We start from the raw sequence: 15865 nt of genomic DNA, 5'->3' as shown, positions 1-15865 counted from the left end.
CATTCTGAATAGTACCGTGGTGGAGGCTGTCTCTGTGGGGAAGCTAAGGCAGTCTGCTGCTCTCCACAGTGAGTCATTCTGCCCCGTGTGCCTGGACCAAAAGCCTCGGGATAGGCAGAGTGCCAGGGAGCACCGGGGAATGAAGCATCCCTCTGAAAAAGGGTTTGATCCTTGTACCTCAGATGTCGCCACCGCGTCTCCTCCTATATTTTAGATGAGTGTGTGTGTCAGGGTTTTCATTTGCAACATTTTTATTTACCGGTCTTTTGAGAAATTTAACGGACCCATATGCATTGAGTTGCGAAACCTGATTCGTGTGTCAACCCACAGTGCTCAGGATGACAGAAACAACATGCAACGATTTGTGGTCCTTCTTACCGAATTCAGATGTGCACTTTGAACATGTTAGAATAACTGTCCACATTTTACTTTTCCTCAGCCAAGAAGTAAAGTAACGAATGTATAAATCACTAGTCTATGTCAATTTACTATAGTAGAAAAGTTTAGGCTACCTATTCTGTTGGTCATCTTGTCGAGAAAGAAATAGCCTATTCCAAAACACTCTGGGACCTTTGTGGGATGATAGATCTCAAATTCATACAACCAGTAGGACTAGGCTACATTAAAAAATATAAAAGTCTGATGCAACAGGCGTTTAGCTTAAAATGCAGAAACTATTATTTCTTAATGAGCGCAGCAATGTGCACAAGACTGTAGGCTACGGCAAATGTTCGTTCCATAATGCAATTAGCAAGAAAACGCCATTGTCTGCTAAATGACTTAAATGTAAATGTAAAAGGGTTAGATGCACTACACATGTTACCGGTTCCATGTGACGGAGATTACATTTAGAAASAGATCTGATAGTCTACTTTGAAGCAAGTTAAGACATACCTCGTATTAAACATAAAGGTTTCAAACAATTAAGTATATGTTTTCTAAATCCAAACTGCCTCCAGTTCATTGCACAGTGGTGTGACATGCTGACGCACCCTTCCTTCCGTTGCCGTTTGATGACATGTTCAAGTTAACTGGGGGGGGGAACGACCTCCGACTGGGAGAAATCGTCTTGAACGGTCATCTAACTCGGAATTCCAACACGAACTCAGGCCTTTATCTTGAGCTCCGACTTTCAGACCTGAAGATCACTGACGTCATGATTTGACCTCRAATTTTTCAGTGTTCCCAGTTGTCTTAAAAGCACCACCAGATGCTGCAGCCGYTCTTGCGCTATCTGACAGATTCTCCACTTCAGGGCTCTACCTGTATGCTGTACACGTGTGGTAAATAAGCTGCATAACGAATATACTGTACACGGGCCAATAAATTTCCAATAAATTATGCAAGTGAACCTATAGAGTCTATAAGTTCACTTGCACAATTTATTGGAAATTTATTGGCCCGTGCACAGTATATTCGTTATGCAGCTTATTTACCAATCTGAATCTATAGTATAGACCAATAAACCTGACCAGTCATGTATTTCTATCGACTGATATTTCCATCAATGAATAGGTAAACAAATTAATATTCTCCTGGAGCCGGTGCCAATTTTATTTGACTATAAACCTGTCTCCCTGTTTTATTATACTTCTGAGTACTAGAAGTCCTCACGAATAATAAAGCAAGGAAAATGCTAACAGGTGAGTACTTTTTGCCGGTCATCACAAGGTAAACTGATATTTTAGGCGTAGCTTTTAGAGTTAGAATTAAGGTTAAGGACAATAGGCTTTTGAATGGGAATCAATTGGTCCTTACAAGTACAGTAAAATGTTTGTGTGTGTGAGAGAGAAAGGAGAAAGCAGCAATAGGTTAGGAGATGACAACATCTGAGATCAACAATAGTGGTTCTCTTCGGCAATCGTTAATGGATTCTCTAAAGCTGTGTGAAAAAGCCACATCCTGGTATCCACAAATTGCACTGTGACAAAGACTGCCCTCTTTTCCCCCAGCATTATTGGACAAATAGGTAATTACTAGGGTTGGGAGGTATCCAGATTTCCATACCTTAATACTGTGCCTGTGCCATCCCRGGATATATACGGTATTACCGGTAGTGTAAACACGGGGCRCTGTTTKTTTTTTCAAATGTAATAAAATCCCCAAAAACATCCCTTACCAAAATGCTAACAAGTACCAAGGACTTCTCATAACGGAGGCTAGGTAAATGCTAATTTACTACTAGGACTAGGACAGACAACCCAGCTCATAAAGTTGTGCAAGTATCTCAAAACACAGTTTGCAGCATGCACAAAACAAATATTAGGCAGCAGTGATAATGTCTCTGCTGCTGTTACCAAGAAGCTTGATCTTGCTAGCTAGCGTTAGCCACTTTAATGACATTAGCAAGTTAGCAAAATGAAGCTGGGGAGAATTTATTTGGCGGAGCTTAGTTAACTTAATAGTTTGTTACAGTGGTGTAAAGTACTTAAGTAAAAATACCTCAACTACTTTAGTACTTTAAAGTATCTGTACTTTACTATTTATATTTGACAACTTTTACTTCACTACATTCCTAAAGAAAATAATGTACTTTTTACTCCATACATTTTCCCTGACACCCAAAAGTACTCTTTACATTTTGAATGCTTTGCAGGACAGAAAAATGGCCCAATTCACTCACTTATCAAGAGAACATCCCTGGTCATCCCTACTGCCTCTGATCTGGCAGACTCACTAAGCACATGCTTCGTTTGTAAATGATGTCTGAGTGTACCCGTCTATCCGTAAAAATAAAAAATGGTGCCGTATTATATATATTCATATATTGCTTAATATAAGGAATTTGAAATTATTTTTGCTTTTGTTACTTAAATATTTAAAAACAAATACTACTTGAGTAGAAGTCAAAAAGTATTTTACTGGGTGACTTTTACTTGAGTCATTTTCTATTAAGCTGTCTTTTACTTAAGTATGACAATTGGGTACTTTTTCCACATATGTACCAGTCAAGTTTGGACACACCTACTCGTTCAGTTTCTTTTTACTATTTTCTACATTGTAGAATAATAGTGAAGACATCAAAACTATGAAATAACACATATGGAATCATGTAGTAACCAAAAAAGTGTTAAACAAATCAAAATATATTTAAGATTCTTCAAAGATTCTTTGCGCACTCTTGGCATTCTCTCTACCATCTTCACCTGGAATGCTTTTCCAACAGTCTTGAAGGAGTTCCCACATATGCTGTTGGCTGCTTTTCCTTCTCTCTGCAGTCCAGCTCATCCCAAACCATTTCAATTGTGGATTGTGGAGGCCAGGTCATCTGACGCAGCACTCCATCACTCTCCTTCTTGGTCAAATAGCTCTTTCACAGCCTGGAGGAGTGKTTTGAGTCATTGTCCTGTTGAAAAACAAATGATTGTCCCTCTAAGCGCTAACCAGATGAGATGGTGTATCGCTGCCGAATGCTGTGGTAGTCATGCTGGTTAAGTGTGCCTTGAATTCTAAATAAATCACTGACAGTGTCACCAGCAAAGCACTATCACACCACCACCTCCATGCTTCAGGGGGGGAACCACACATGCGGAGATCATCCGTTCACCTACTCGGCGTCTCACAAGACACGGCGGTTGGAACCAAAAATCTCAAATTTGGACTCATCAGACCAAAGGACAGATTTCCACCGGTCTAATGTCCATTGCTCGTGTTTCTTGGCCCAAGCAAGTCTCTTCTTATTATTGGTGTCCTTTTTAGTAGTGGTTTCTTTGCAGAAATTCGACCATGAAGGCCTGATTTCAACCAGCCTCTGAACAGTTGATGTGTCTGTTACCTGAACTCTGAACCATTTATTTGGGCAGCAATCTGAGGTGCAGTTAACTCTAATTAACTTATCCTCTGCAGCAGAGGTAACTCTGCGACTTCCTTTCCAATGGCGGTTCTCAGAGCCAGTTTCATCATAGCGCTTGATTGTTTTTGCGACCACTTGAAGAAACGTTCAAAGTTCTTGAAATGTTCATTGACTGACCTTCATGTTTTAAAGTAARGMTGGACTGTCATCTGTTTGCTTATTTGAGCTGTTCTTGCCATAATATGGACTTTTACCCTATTTGGTAAAAGACCATCATCTGTATACCACCCCTACCTTGTCACAACACAACTGATTGGCTCAAACACATTAAGAAGGAAAGAAATTCCACAAATTAACGTTTTAACAAGGCACACCTGTTAATTGAATTGCATTTCAGGTGACTACCCCCATGAAGCTGGTTGAGAGAATGCAAAGAGTGTGCAAAGCTGTCATCAAGGCAAAGGGTGGTTACTTTGAAGCGTCTCAAATATAAAATCTATTTTAAYACTTTTGCTTACTACATGATTTCATAGTTGTGATGTCTTCGCTATTACTCTACAAGGTAGACAATGGTACAAATAAAGAGAACACCCTTGTGAGTAGGTGTCAACTTTTGACTGGTATTGTGTGTGTGTAGCTGGCAAACATTACTTGTGAATTTCATGCAAGTGTATCACCTCACTTAAGTTGCGCTGCAGGAGTGACTTGCGTCACGAAGCTCCCATTTTGCTCATTATGCTTCTTTGTAAACAAACACGTGGCTGGCTCAAACCGCTCTTTTGGGCAAGCTTCATAAGGAAAAAGCTAAATGAAGAAAAATTATCAAACAGGCAAAATGAACATTCTGCTTTATCTGTTACCTATTGCAGAAGTTGACTGCAGGTATTTATTTAAAGTACTTGCTAATTTTCAAAGCCCAAAAAACTTCATTTACCAAAATGCTAACAAAATGTACTAAGGAATCCTTATAGACAACACTAAATTCTAACAAGCGCATTGTGAACATTTTGTACAGTTTCTGACCTAAATGATACAAGTAACTCATGCTACTCAGTTTGCTGCACGCACAAAATGAATATTAGCCAGCAAGGCTTTTGATTCAGGAGGGGATTCACTGCTGTTACCAAGCGAATGCTTGATTTTAGAAGAGGCTAAACATTTTGCAAACTAGCTACTAAATTAGCAAACCAAATGCACAACTGCACAGCATTTAGCCCATTTTAGATTTAACTTAATATTTCTAAGATATCTAGCTGACTAACATTTAGTTGTGAATCCCATACTGGAATTAGATCACCTGGCGCATGCTGCACGACAGTCAGTTTCTCAAGGCTCCGGTCTCTTGTCGTTGTGTGCTTGTAAACCAACACCACATGACTAGGGTTGCAAATGGTCGTAAATTTCCGGATATTTTCCATGGGAAGTTAAGCCTGGGAATTTTCCCTAAATTCATCAAAAAACAGGGAACCTTTTTTTGTGGGCTACACAAGGCAATTCTAGGTCTTGTGGCATATTTTGGTTAAACTGTCCCCAATTCAATGGAATTGCAACCCTCTGCATTATTCCATCACATGTACAGCTGAGTCTGAAGATCTTGCACTCTAATGAGATGCTATTGAGCCCAGACTACTACACTGTCTGAGCCAAGGACTACACGCTTTCTGGAAAGTTTTGATTACAATGCTGGGTGGGGTGAATATATTTTATGACAAACATGATTGTTTTGGAGATATAACGATGGAATTTATCGAACAAAAGGACCATTTATGATGTTTATGGGACATATTGGAGTGCCAACAGAAAATCTTCAAAGGTATGGCATGAATTATATTGTTATTTCTGAGTTTTTGAAATCTGACACGGTGGCTAGATTAACAAGAAGTTAAGCTGTATTTTGGTGTATTGCACTTGTGATTGTATGAAAGTTAAATATTTCTATATATTTTTTTGAATTTCACTCTCTGCAATTTCACTGGCTGTTGTCAACGTTCCGCTAGCGGAACCCCTAGCCGTAAAAGGTTAACTATTTATCTGTACATGCAATTGTTTTTCTACTCGTTTTTACCCTAATCTTTACATGAAAATGCCACGGGCACTATCTGATGTGTGGAGACATTTCACTGCAGCTAATGTAGAAGGAAAAGCTGTGTACATTTGCAAATACTGTGCCAAATCATATGTGAAGAATGCAACAAAGATGCAGAATCATCTGGCCAAGTGCATAAAGTTCCCTCAGCACTGACAACAAGCAACCTCTGAAAAAAGTCCTTCTACTTCTTTTCGAGGTGAAAATGATGAATCAGACACCTTATCGATAGCAACAGCTCACGGTCCTCCTGGAATCAGAAGTTTTTTTTGACTCAATGGAGGAACGTAGTCAGAAATGCTGATGAATGTCTTGCTCGAGCTGTGTATGTAACTGGTTCACCTGTGATGCTCACAGGCAATGTGTATTGGAAGAGATTTCTGAATGTTCTTCGCTCAGCATACACCCCTCCAACCAGACATGCTTTATCTACTCATTTACTGGATATAGAGCAAATCATAGAGAGCAGACTATTGCAATCATCTCTGATGGCTGGTAAAATGTTCGTGGGCAAGGAATAATTAACTACATTATCTCCACCCCCATCCAGTATTCTACAAGAGCACAGACACAAGGGACAACAGACACACGGTCTCTACATTTCAGATGAGCTGAAGGCAGTCATCAATGACCTTGGACCACAGAAGGTATTTGTACTGGTGACAGACAATGCTGTGAACATGAAGTCTGCTTGGTCTAAAGTGGAGGAGTCCTACCCTCACATCACACCCATTTGCTGTGCTGCTCATGCATTGAATCTGCTCCTCAAGGACGTCATGGCACTGAACAATGGATACACTCTACAAGAGTGCCAAGAAAATGGTTAGGTATGAAGGGTCATCGAGTTAWAGCAGCAATCTACCTCACCAAGCCAAGAAATGGCCATATCGCACTCTGCCAATATGGACAGCCCAATCAAGAGGATCCTCCTGGATKATGTATTTTGGGAGAGAGTGTTAACCAGCCTGAAACTCCTGAAACCTATAGCAGTAGCCATTGCACGGATTGAGGGAGACAATGTCGTCCTGTCTGATGTTCAGACTCTGCTTGCAGATGTAAGAGAATAAATCCGTACTGCCCTGCCCACTTCACTGTTGCTCCAAGCGGTTCTGAAATAAATCAAAAAGGGTGAAGACTTCTGCCTGAAGCCCATACATGCCGCAGCGTACATGTTGGACCCCAAGTATGCTGGAAAGGGCATCCTGTCTGGTGCAAGCAAGGGCTTTGGGATGGAGATGCAATATGGCAGTCGTGCCAACATATGTCATCAGCCACCTGGTGGAAGGGACTTTGTGGATCTGAGAATCTTTCCCCTGTTGCCTACATCATCCTCCAAATCCCACCAACATCAGCTGCGTCAGAGCGCAACTGGTCCTTGTTTGGGAACACACACACCAAAGCACGCAACAGGCTGACCAATACAAGGGTTGAAAAATTGGTGGCCATCTGGGCAAATTCGAGGCTTTTTGAGCCTGACAACGAGCCATCCTATACAAGGTTGTGCCTGAAGATGAGGCTGATATTCAAGAGGTGGACATTGAGGAGGTCCAGGGAGAAGACATGGAAACCTGAGAGGAAGACAACCAAAGCTTTTGTTTCTAGACTATCATTTTATGTATGTTGAAAACGTTTCTGGGAGATGCGATGGAGCATTAAATATTTCCTTTTTTTTTTGTTCAGTGAAATCATCCCATGTGAAGAGTCAACTAATTTAATTAAAGTTACATTTGAAACTTTTTAAAATTATTTCTATTGGAAGGATTTAATAATTTGCAATTGTCTTATTTATGATTAGGTAAAAGGTTCATGTTTCTGTCTCCATATGATATGTAAATATATCAAATGCAAAAAAAATCTACATTTAAATGATATTAATATTGCACATATTCCCGGTAATTCCCTTTTTTTTTTTTTTTTTCACGGAAACTTTCCTCTGAATATTCCCCAAAATGTGCAACCCTCCTGGGGACTAACATACACTACATAATAATGTGACAGATTAAATTAACTATCCTAACGTATTTCTCAAGTTCACTGCAGGTATTTACTTCAACATTGCTACAAATATTCAAATTTATATTAAAAAATAATAATTATAATTCCAAAAAATTGTTGACTGTATTGAAAAACCATCCCATGGCTTTTTCCAAATACCCCAGTGAACTATATACAGTGGGGCAAAAAAGTATTTAGTCAGCCACCAATTGTGCAAATTCTCCCACTTAAAAAGATGAGAGAGGCCTGTAATTTTCATCATAGGTACACTTCAACTATGACAGACAAAATGAGAAAGAAAAAATCCAGAAAATCACATTGTAGGATATTTAATGAATTTATTTGCAAATTTATGGTGGAAAATAAGTATTTGGTCACCTACAAACAAGCAAGATTTCTGGCTCTCACAGACCTGTAACTTCTTCTTTAAGAGGCTCCTCTGTCCTCCACTCGTTACCTGTATTAATGGCGTCTCATCTTTTTAAGTGGGAGAACTTGCACAATTGGTGGCTGACTAAATACTTTTTTGCCCCACTGTACATCCGAAGCATAATAGTAATTACATCGTGGTGCAGTCTTGACAATCTTTTCTCATAGACCGGCTGCAAGTGTTCTAGCATTACCATGGTTACACCCTGCTGCCTCCGTTTTGCCAGTCATTGTTTCCATGGTTAATATTATTTTCCTAGATATGGCAGTGTTCTGCCTTTACCATTGCTGATGATGGCTTTTGACACAGAGTACCAAATGTTCCTGTAACAATAGAAGATGAGATGCCATTGGAAGAGGCTAATGAAAGCAGGAAGTGACTATGACGATGCACATGACTGCAGGCACTAATCAGGAAGGTTGTGGCGATTTCTCTTGTCTGCTGAAGGGAACAGGAACGTTAGCCGAGGCAGGCTTGATTGCTGGGGCCTGGGCTCATGTCTTCGTCACCATAATTGAGTCGGATGTTTACTCCGCCCATTAGGCCCAGGGCTGTATAGTAATGCCGTATTATTGGTGTTTCATGTTGTCATCCTGGCCTTTCCGTCTCACTAGGAGCCGTTATAGCAAGGTGTGGGATGAAAACACCCTCTCATTACACGCTGCCGTGCCACACACATGTAAACACTCATGACCGCTAAGCGCTTCAGTCAGTCAGTCTGAACATTATAACCCACTAAATATCATATTTGAATGCATGTTTGCGAGGGCATACTTATCGATGCATATGACTCCAGCCCTCTGGTGGGTTAGAAATGCCAGTACAGTGTGTCTATCCGGACTGAGTCAGTTCTAAACACACACAAACCTCATCACTGTGTAAACCCATTTCCTATCAATTAGTATGGAGACCGACACGCACATCGACATAAATGTTCTGATGCCCGGGTTAATGTAAGTAGTGTGGCGCTGTTATTTTGGCCCTGGGGTGTGGCTAGGCCCACATCAGGGAACCGTATGGTTATGAAATAAAACAGGATCACTGTCTATGCTGGGAGCCAGTCCACTTTGAATGAATGAAGGGTAATTCATTTAAAATGCCTGTCTGTCTTGGTGAGTTAAAGGTGCTGCATGGTCAATCCCATGTCTGCATTGGCCGTGCAACATTTACAGGGATATGGCCTCTGCAGAAGTCAGGGCATTCATGCTTCTTGCGCTTCGCAGAGCTGTTGTGAAGGAAGATGTCAAGGAAGTGAGTGTGTTTATACAGGACCTCCCGCCCCCACCTACCGTCAACCAATCATGTCAATGCGGAGCTATACGGAGCCCTCCGCATTGTTATAACATTTGGGAGGCGCATGGTGATGCGGTAAGGAGCTCAATTTGGAGCTCAATTTGGCTTCTGCATGCCTCTGGAGGCTCCACAATTGCATCATATCCTCCATATGGAGCCTGAGACCACTTTTTCGGATCAAGCATAAATTGGCTTTTTAATGTTTTAATGGCCGCAATGAAATGCCTCCTGTCTGTGCTACAGTAAGTGATCTGATCTCTGACCCCCCCCCCCCCGTTGTGCAGCTCTCTATTCTCTGCCGACCTAGGGGCTCATCATAGGTGAAGTGAGCCGTGATGGCGGATCTCGTCAGAGCACGTCTCCATATCCACTTGACCCCTTTTTTGGCTGTTTCATCTCGCTCTCTCCTCTCAATTTCATGCTTTCTTTTATCGCTGTACTGCTAGAGATGTTGGCTTTCTGTCTGTTTCTGTGCGTACAGCTCAGGCTGTACTGTGTGTTTTTGTCTGTGTGGCAGTTGCTCTAATGCACTTTGACTCACGGCTGGCTTTTATCTGTCCTGTTCTCTCCCTCTCTCTTCTCCCTCTCTCTTACACACGCAAGTCCCCTGCTCTGTCAGGGTTTAGCCCTCCAGTTCACAGCCCGCATCTCCAGGGCCCTTACAGCTGAGAACTGGTAGAGGTGTTTTATAATATCTAACATATCTAGTATATTATAGAACCGCAAGAGAACAGGGATTAAGAGGACCGTTTTTTTTGTCAAGGCTTTTGATTCCTTTGTATTTATTTTTCCACAGTAGGCTGAATATGGCCTTAAGGAATAAGCCCAGACATGTGGACCAGATCTTTACTTTGTTATACAATGTTAGGCCTATATGTAATATTTCAATCTGTTTGGTTTGATGTAATTTACTTCCTGGTTGTGTTGTAACCTGTGGCTGACTTCCTGTCTCTCTTTAGGGAGGAGGAGGAGAGCCTGCGGGATAAGATCCGAGCGGACCACGAGCGGGCGTTGCAGGAAGCAAAGGAGAAGCTGAGGAAGTCCCGGGACGAGCTGCGGGCTGAGATCCAGACGGAGAAGAGCAAGGTGCTGGAGGACCTGAAGAAGGAGGGGCCCAAGCCGTTACCGCCGGTCCCCATGCCCAAGGTGGTGGGGGTCAACGATGGAGACCCTGGGGAGCCCGACATCAAGGAGAAACGAGACAAGATCAGAGAGGTGAGCGRGAGAAGGGTCTTGGGGTGGTAACTAAGAGTCTCTGCGACGTCGTTGTGTGTGTCTTTTACCTGCCCCTATTTTTCAGCTATGTCCTGTGTCTCGATCTGATCGTGCAGTTGCTATTTCTGAGGTGCTAAGTGGAGACAGACAGAGCCAACCTGAGACCGCTTTCCTTTCCCCCATCCATCCATTCTCCGAGATAATTACCTTGTTTAATCCCTTTCTGAACACTTACTGCGGCACAGGGCCAACCCATTCACTCTAAACCTGCCTTTGTCTTCCAACCTGCCTTTTGTTCCCACATAATTATCATTCAAAGTATGCTGCCATAAACTCCCAAATGAGGAGCGCTAATAGCTATACGGTGGCCACCTGATTGCTTTGTGACTGTGAGCACAAGTCATATCTCTATAGAACACGGGCCGACTGTCATCAACGATAATGTTTTAATCACGAGGATGGCTATTTGTGTCGCGCTGTTGCAAAATGTATTTTTTTTAACTTGCATGTTTTGCAGTCACGACTTGTTTAACTTGTTTAATAGAATGAAAATGAGGCACACCATCTGTCCAACCAATAACATCACTGTATACTGTACGTCCCTGCTCTGTGTTTACTTGGTAGTGTAGCGAGCCACTAGCCAGGTCAGTGCCCTGTGATCACCAACAACCTATAGGAAGGACGTCAGAGACCTGGCCGTGTGGTGCCATGACAACAACCTCTCCCTCATTGTGAGCAAGACAAGGGAGCTGATTGTGGACTACAGGAAAAGGTGGGCCGAACAGGCCCCCATTAACATCGACGGGGCTGTAGTGGAGTGGGTTGAGAGTTTTCATGTTCCTTGGTGTCCACATCACCAATGAACTAACATGGTCCAAACACACCAAGACAGTCGTGAAGAGGGCACAACAACTCCTTTCCCCCCTCAGGATACTGAAAAGATTTGGCATGGGTCCCCAGATCCTCAAAATGTTCTACAGCTGCACCATCGAGAGCATCCTGACTGGTTGCATCACCGCCAGGTATGGCCACTGCTCGGCATCTGACCGTAAGGCACTACAGAGGGTAGTGCGTTTGGCCCAGTACATCACTGGGGCCAAGCTTCCTGCCATCCAGGACCTATATAATAGGCAGTGTCAGAGGAAAGCCCATAAGATTGCCAGACTCCAGTCACCCAAGTCATAGTCTGTTTTCTCTTCTACCGTACGGCAAACGGTACAGGAACGCCAAGTCTAGGACCAAAAGGCTCCTCAACAGCTTCTTACCCCCAAGCTGAACAATTAATCAAATGTCCACTGGATTATTTATTTCATGTACAAGTTATCTCGATTAACCTGTACCCCCGCACATTGACCCTGTATTTAGCCTCGTTATTTTATTCTGTTAATTTTTATAATTTTTTACTTATTTTATTGGGTAAATATTTTCTTAACTCATGAACTGCACTGTTGGTTAAGGGTTTGTAAGTTAGGTCTACACCTGTTGTATTTGGCGCATGTGACAAGCTTTGAATTTGTGAACTAAAAGGTTAGGAGCACCACATAAAATGTAGGAGCACCAGAAAGACTAGATTTTCTAATGGAAAAACACCCTACCATGGCACTTCATGTAACAGTACATGGACAGTTCACATTTTATTGAGCTGTCAAGCTTCTATATACTCAGCACTCGTAGAAACAGCACCGTAGAAACAGTTCACAGTAGTTAACTCTCCTCTCTGACTAGTGTAACTGCGTTGGGTGATCGCTTCCAGTCTTGCTGTAGCATGCCAAGGCAAGATAGGCTAGGGCCATGTAAAGAGCGCCCTCTTCAGCACAAATATTATCTGTCCTTTTCAGTGGATTAAATGGTGATACAGATACTTCCGTAAACGGCTAATATCGTCCGAACATATCGGTCAGCCGATAAATTGGTCGGGTTCTAGTGTTATTCCCCATGGAGCTGGGTAGTGTGACTATTAAGCCCAGATAAATCAATAGCTAAAGTAGGCCTTTTTTTGGGGGGGGGGGGGGGGATCTAAATGCTGCCTGTACAGAGATGTATGGGCCCATAAAGATGGCACTCAGATGGAGATGTGGAATCTGCTGAGAATTGTTTCCTGAAGCATTCTGGCTTGTTCTGAAAGAACTCCCTGGGTTTACCATCATGCTGTGAATGTTTGGTCAGGACGTGTCGCTTTATTCATTTGTTCGTTTTGAGACTCGTTACTAAGCACTAGCCCCGCATCAAACATTGTGGGCGCTGCTCGTTATTTCTCAAAGTTTGTATGAAAGAGAAACTCATCGCTGTATTTGCGTTTCATGATTGAGCTCAGTCAGAACTTGTGGATAGCATGAGTCCGTTTGACAGAGGTGAGTGATGCGTGTGGGAATGACAGTGTCTGACAGCATATCATCTGTTGCTGAACGACAGTGCTGCAGCGTGTGTCGCGGAGTGATCTTCAAGAGAACCTCACAAAAAAGATCAGGTAAACCGCGAAGCACACGGGCATCTCCCACTCACGCAGCTGCCAAACTGAGCAGAGACCGCTGCTAAGCGGAGARCGCACTGAACCGAGAGCGCAGTTGCACTTGGCCAAATCAATTCCAGTAATGAAATAATTACACGTTGCGACCCACCATTAACAGGTTGCGACACACACTTTAAGAAAGGCTGCTGTAGACCATCTACAGTAAGACTATCCAAATAACCTGTTACCCAACATTCCTATAGATTGTTGAGAGCCATTATTTTGTTAACACTAATACAGTATATGCATTATGTTGTTTCCTGCTATGAAAGTATCTGCCTGTTTTGCTGCTGGCTCTCACTCCCTCTAACCACTGTGTGCATAGAGGAGGGAGAGATGCATTCTGAAAAGCACAAGCATATGACTGTTGCTGAAAATGCAGCTACTGTTCTAGTTAGAGTAGAGTCACAGCTTTCTGTGAGGATGTAATGTATTTGTCACCTCTTAATATTGAGTTCATGGCACCAATTGTGTAGTACGGTTTTGATGCACCCGTGGAGCATGCCTTTTGCAGTGAATAGGCCTACATAAGGGATGGGTAACATTGATGGGGGTAGGGGCCACAAAAAAGTTGAACTTATCGGAGGGGCCACAGTGGCTCGTGGGGTCTGGCCATAGCCAATTGGGGGCACTAAATWAAATTGAGGATTTTAACCCCCATCAGCTAAGTCTGTGTGTGTTAATGTGTTAGGTTCTAATTCTCAGAGTAAAAACTCAACGGACATTTATGAAAACTTAACCAAGTTTATTTTACCCAGAGGGTCAATACAGCTGCATTCAGACAACACATGTTTCCACCACCACAAGTGTATATATACTCCCAATTTAGGCACTCCTCATCTCCTATCCTTACATCTGTTATGGTCCGACAGGAAGACAGAGTGATAGGATAATAAACCATTGTTTCTCCCTTTTTGGGATCTGACCTGACCTCAACCCTCTGGAGGCCTAATCCAAAGAGCTCCACCCGTCTCCCCTAACACATTCCAAAGCCATCTGGCTCCTACAGATAACCATTAACTTCTCTGGGATATGTGGGACGCTAACGTCCCACTTGGCCAAAAGCCAGTAAAAATGCAGAGCGCCAAATTCAAATAAATTACTATAAAAATCTAACTTTCATGAAATCACACCTGAAAGACACCAAATTAAAGCTACACTTGTTGTGAATCCAGCCAACATGATTTCAAAAAGGATTTACGGCGAAAGCACACCAAACGATTATGTTAGGTCAGTACATAGCCACAGAAAAACAGCCATTTTTCCAGCCAAAGAGAGGAGTAACAAAAAGCAGAAATAGAGATAAAAATTAATCACTAACCTTTGATGATCTTCATCAGATGACACTCATAGGACTTCATGTTACACAATACATGTATGTTTTGTTCGGTAAAGTTCATATTTATATCCAAAAATCGGAGTTTAGGCGGGACGCTACTGTCTCACTTGGCCAAAAGCCAGAGAAAATGCAGAGCGCCATATTCAAATAAATTACTATAAAAATCTAACTTTCATTAAATCACACATGAAAGATACCAAATTAAAGCTACACTGGTTGTGAATCCAGCCAACATGTCAGAATTCAAATAGGCTTTTCGGCGAAAGCAAACGATGCTATTATCTGAGGATAGCACAATAGTAAACAAAGACAGAGAAGCATATTTCAACCCTGCAGGCGCGACACAAAACGCAGAAATAAAAAATATAATTCATGCCTTACCTTTGACGAGCTTCTGTTGTTGGCACTCCAATATGTCCCATAAACATCACAAATGGTCCTGTTGTTCGATTAATTCCGTCGATATATATCCAAAATGTCCATTTATTTGGCGCGTTTGATCCAGAAAAACACCGGTTCCAACTCGTGAAACGTGACTACAAAATATCTCAAAAGTTACCTGTAAACCTTGCTAAAACATTTCAAACTACTTTTGTAATACAACTTTAGGTATTTTTTWACGTAAATAATCGATAAAATTGAAGACGGGATGATCTGTGTTCAATACAGGATTAAAACAAACTGTAGCTAGCTTTCTGGTCATGCCCCTCTAACAAACAGTACACAACAAGTGACCCTGATTCAAAATGGCCTCTTCATTACACAAAGGAAAAACCCTCAACCAATTTCTAAAGACTTTTGACATCCAGTGGAAGCGGTAGGAACTGCAAGAAGGTCAATTAGAAATCTGTATTCCCAATGACAATCCATTTGAAAAGAGTGACCTCAAAAAAAAAAAAAAAATGGTGAATGGTTTGTCCTCGGGGTTTCGCCTGCTAAATAAGTTATGTTATACTCACAGACATGATTCAAACAGTTTTAGAAACTTCAGAGTGTTTTCTATCCAGATCTACTAACAATATGCATATCTTATTTTCTGGGGATGAGTAGCTGGCAGTTGAATTTGGGTATGCTTTTCATCCAAATGTGAAAATGCTTCCCCTCTATCCTAGAGAAGTTAACTTCTGATGTAAAAACCAGTCTCTTTCACTCCTTATATACTATAATTCTGAATATAACAATGTTCCAAGTCTAACCCAGAATAT

At 41.9% G+C, this 15865-nt stretch overlaps 1 protein-coding gene across 2 annotated transcripts in view; it reads left to right on the top strand.

Annotated features, from left to right (window-relative positions):
* LOC111978806 (mannosyl-oligosaccharide 1,2-alpha-mannosidase IB) overlaps positions 1–15865 on the top strand; it is a 133107-nt gene that overhangs the window by 17570 nt on the left and 99672 nt on the right. For both annotated transcript variants that reach the window (XM_024009060.2, XM_024009069.3), the window contains exon 4: positions 10557–10812. In XM_024009060.2, the coding sequence (XP_023864828.1) occupies positions 10557–10812 (256 nt within the window). The remainder of the gene's footprint in view (positions 1–10556; positions 10813–15865) is intronic.

This window comes from Salvelinus sp. IW2-2015, linkage group LG2 (assembly GCF_002910315.2).
Source record: "Salvelinus sp. IW2-2015 linkage group LG2, ASM291031v2, whole genome shotgun sequence".
NCBI lineage: Eukaryota > Metazoa > Chordata > Actinopteri > Salmoniformes > Salmonidae > Salvelinus > Salvelinus sp. IW2-2015.
The sequence above is the reverse complement of the archived record's forward strand: the minus strand, read 5'-3'. Positions and strand labels throughout refer to the sequence as shown.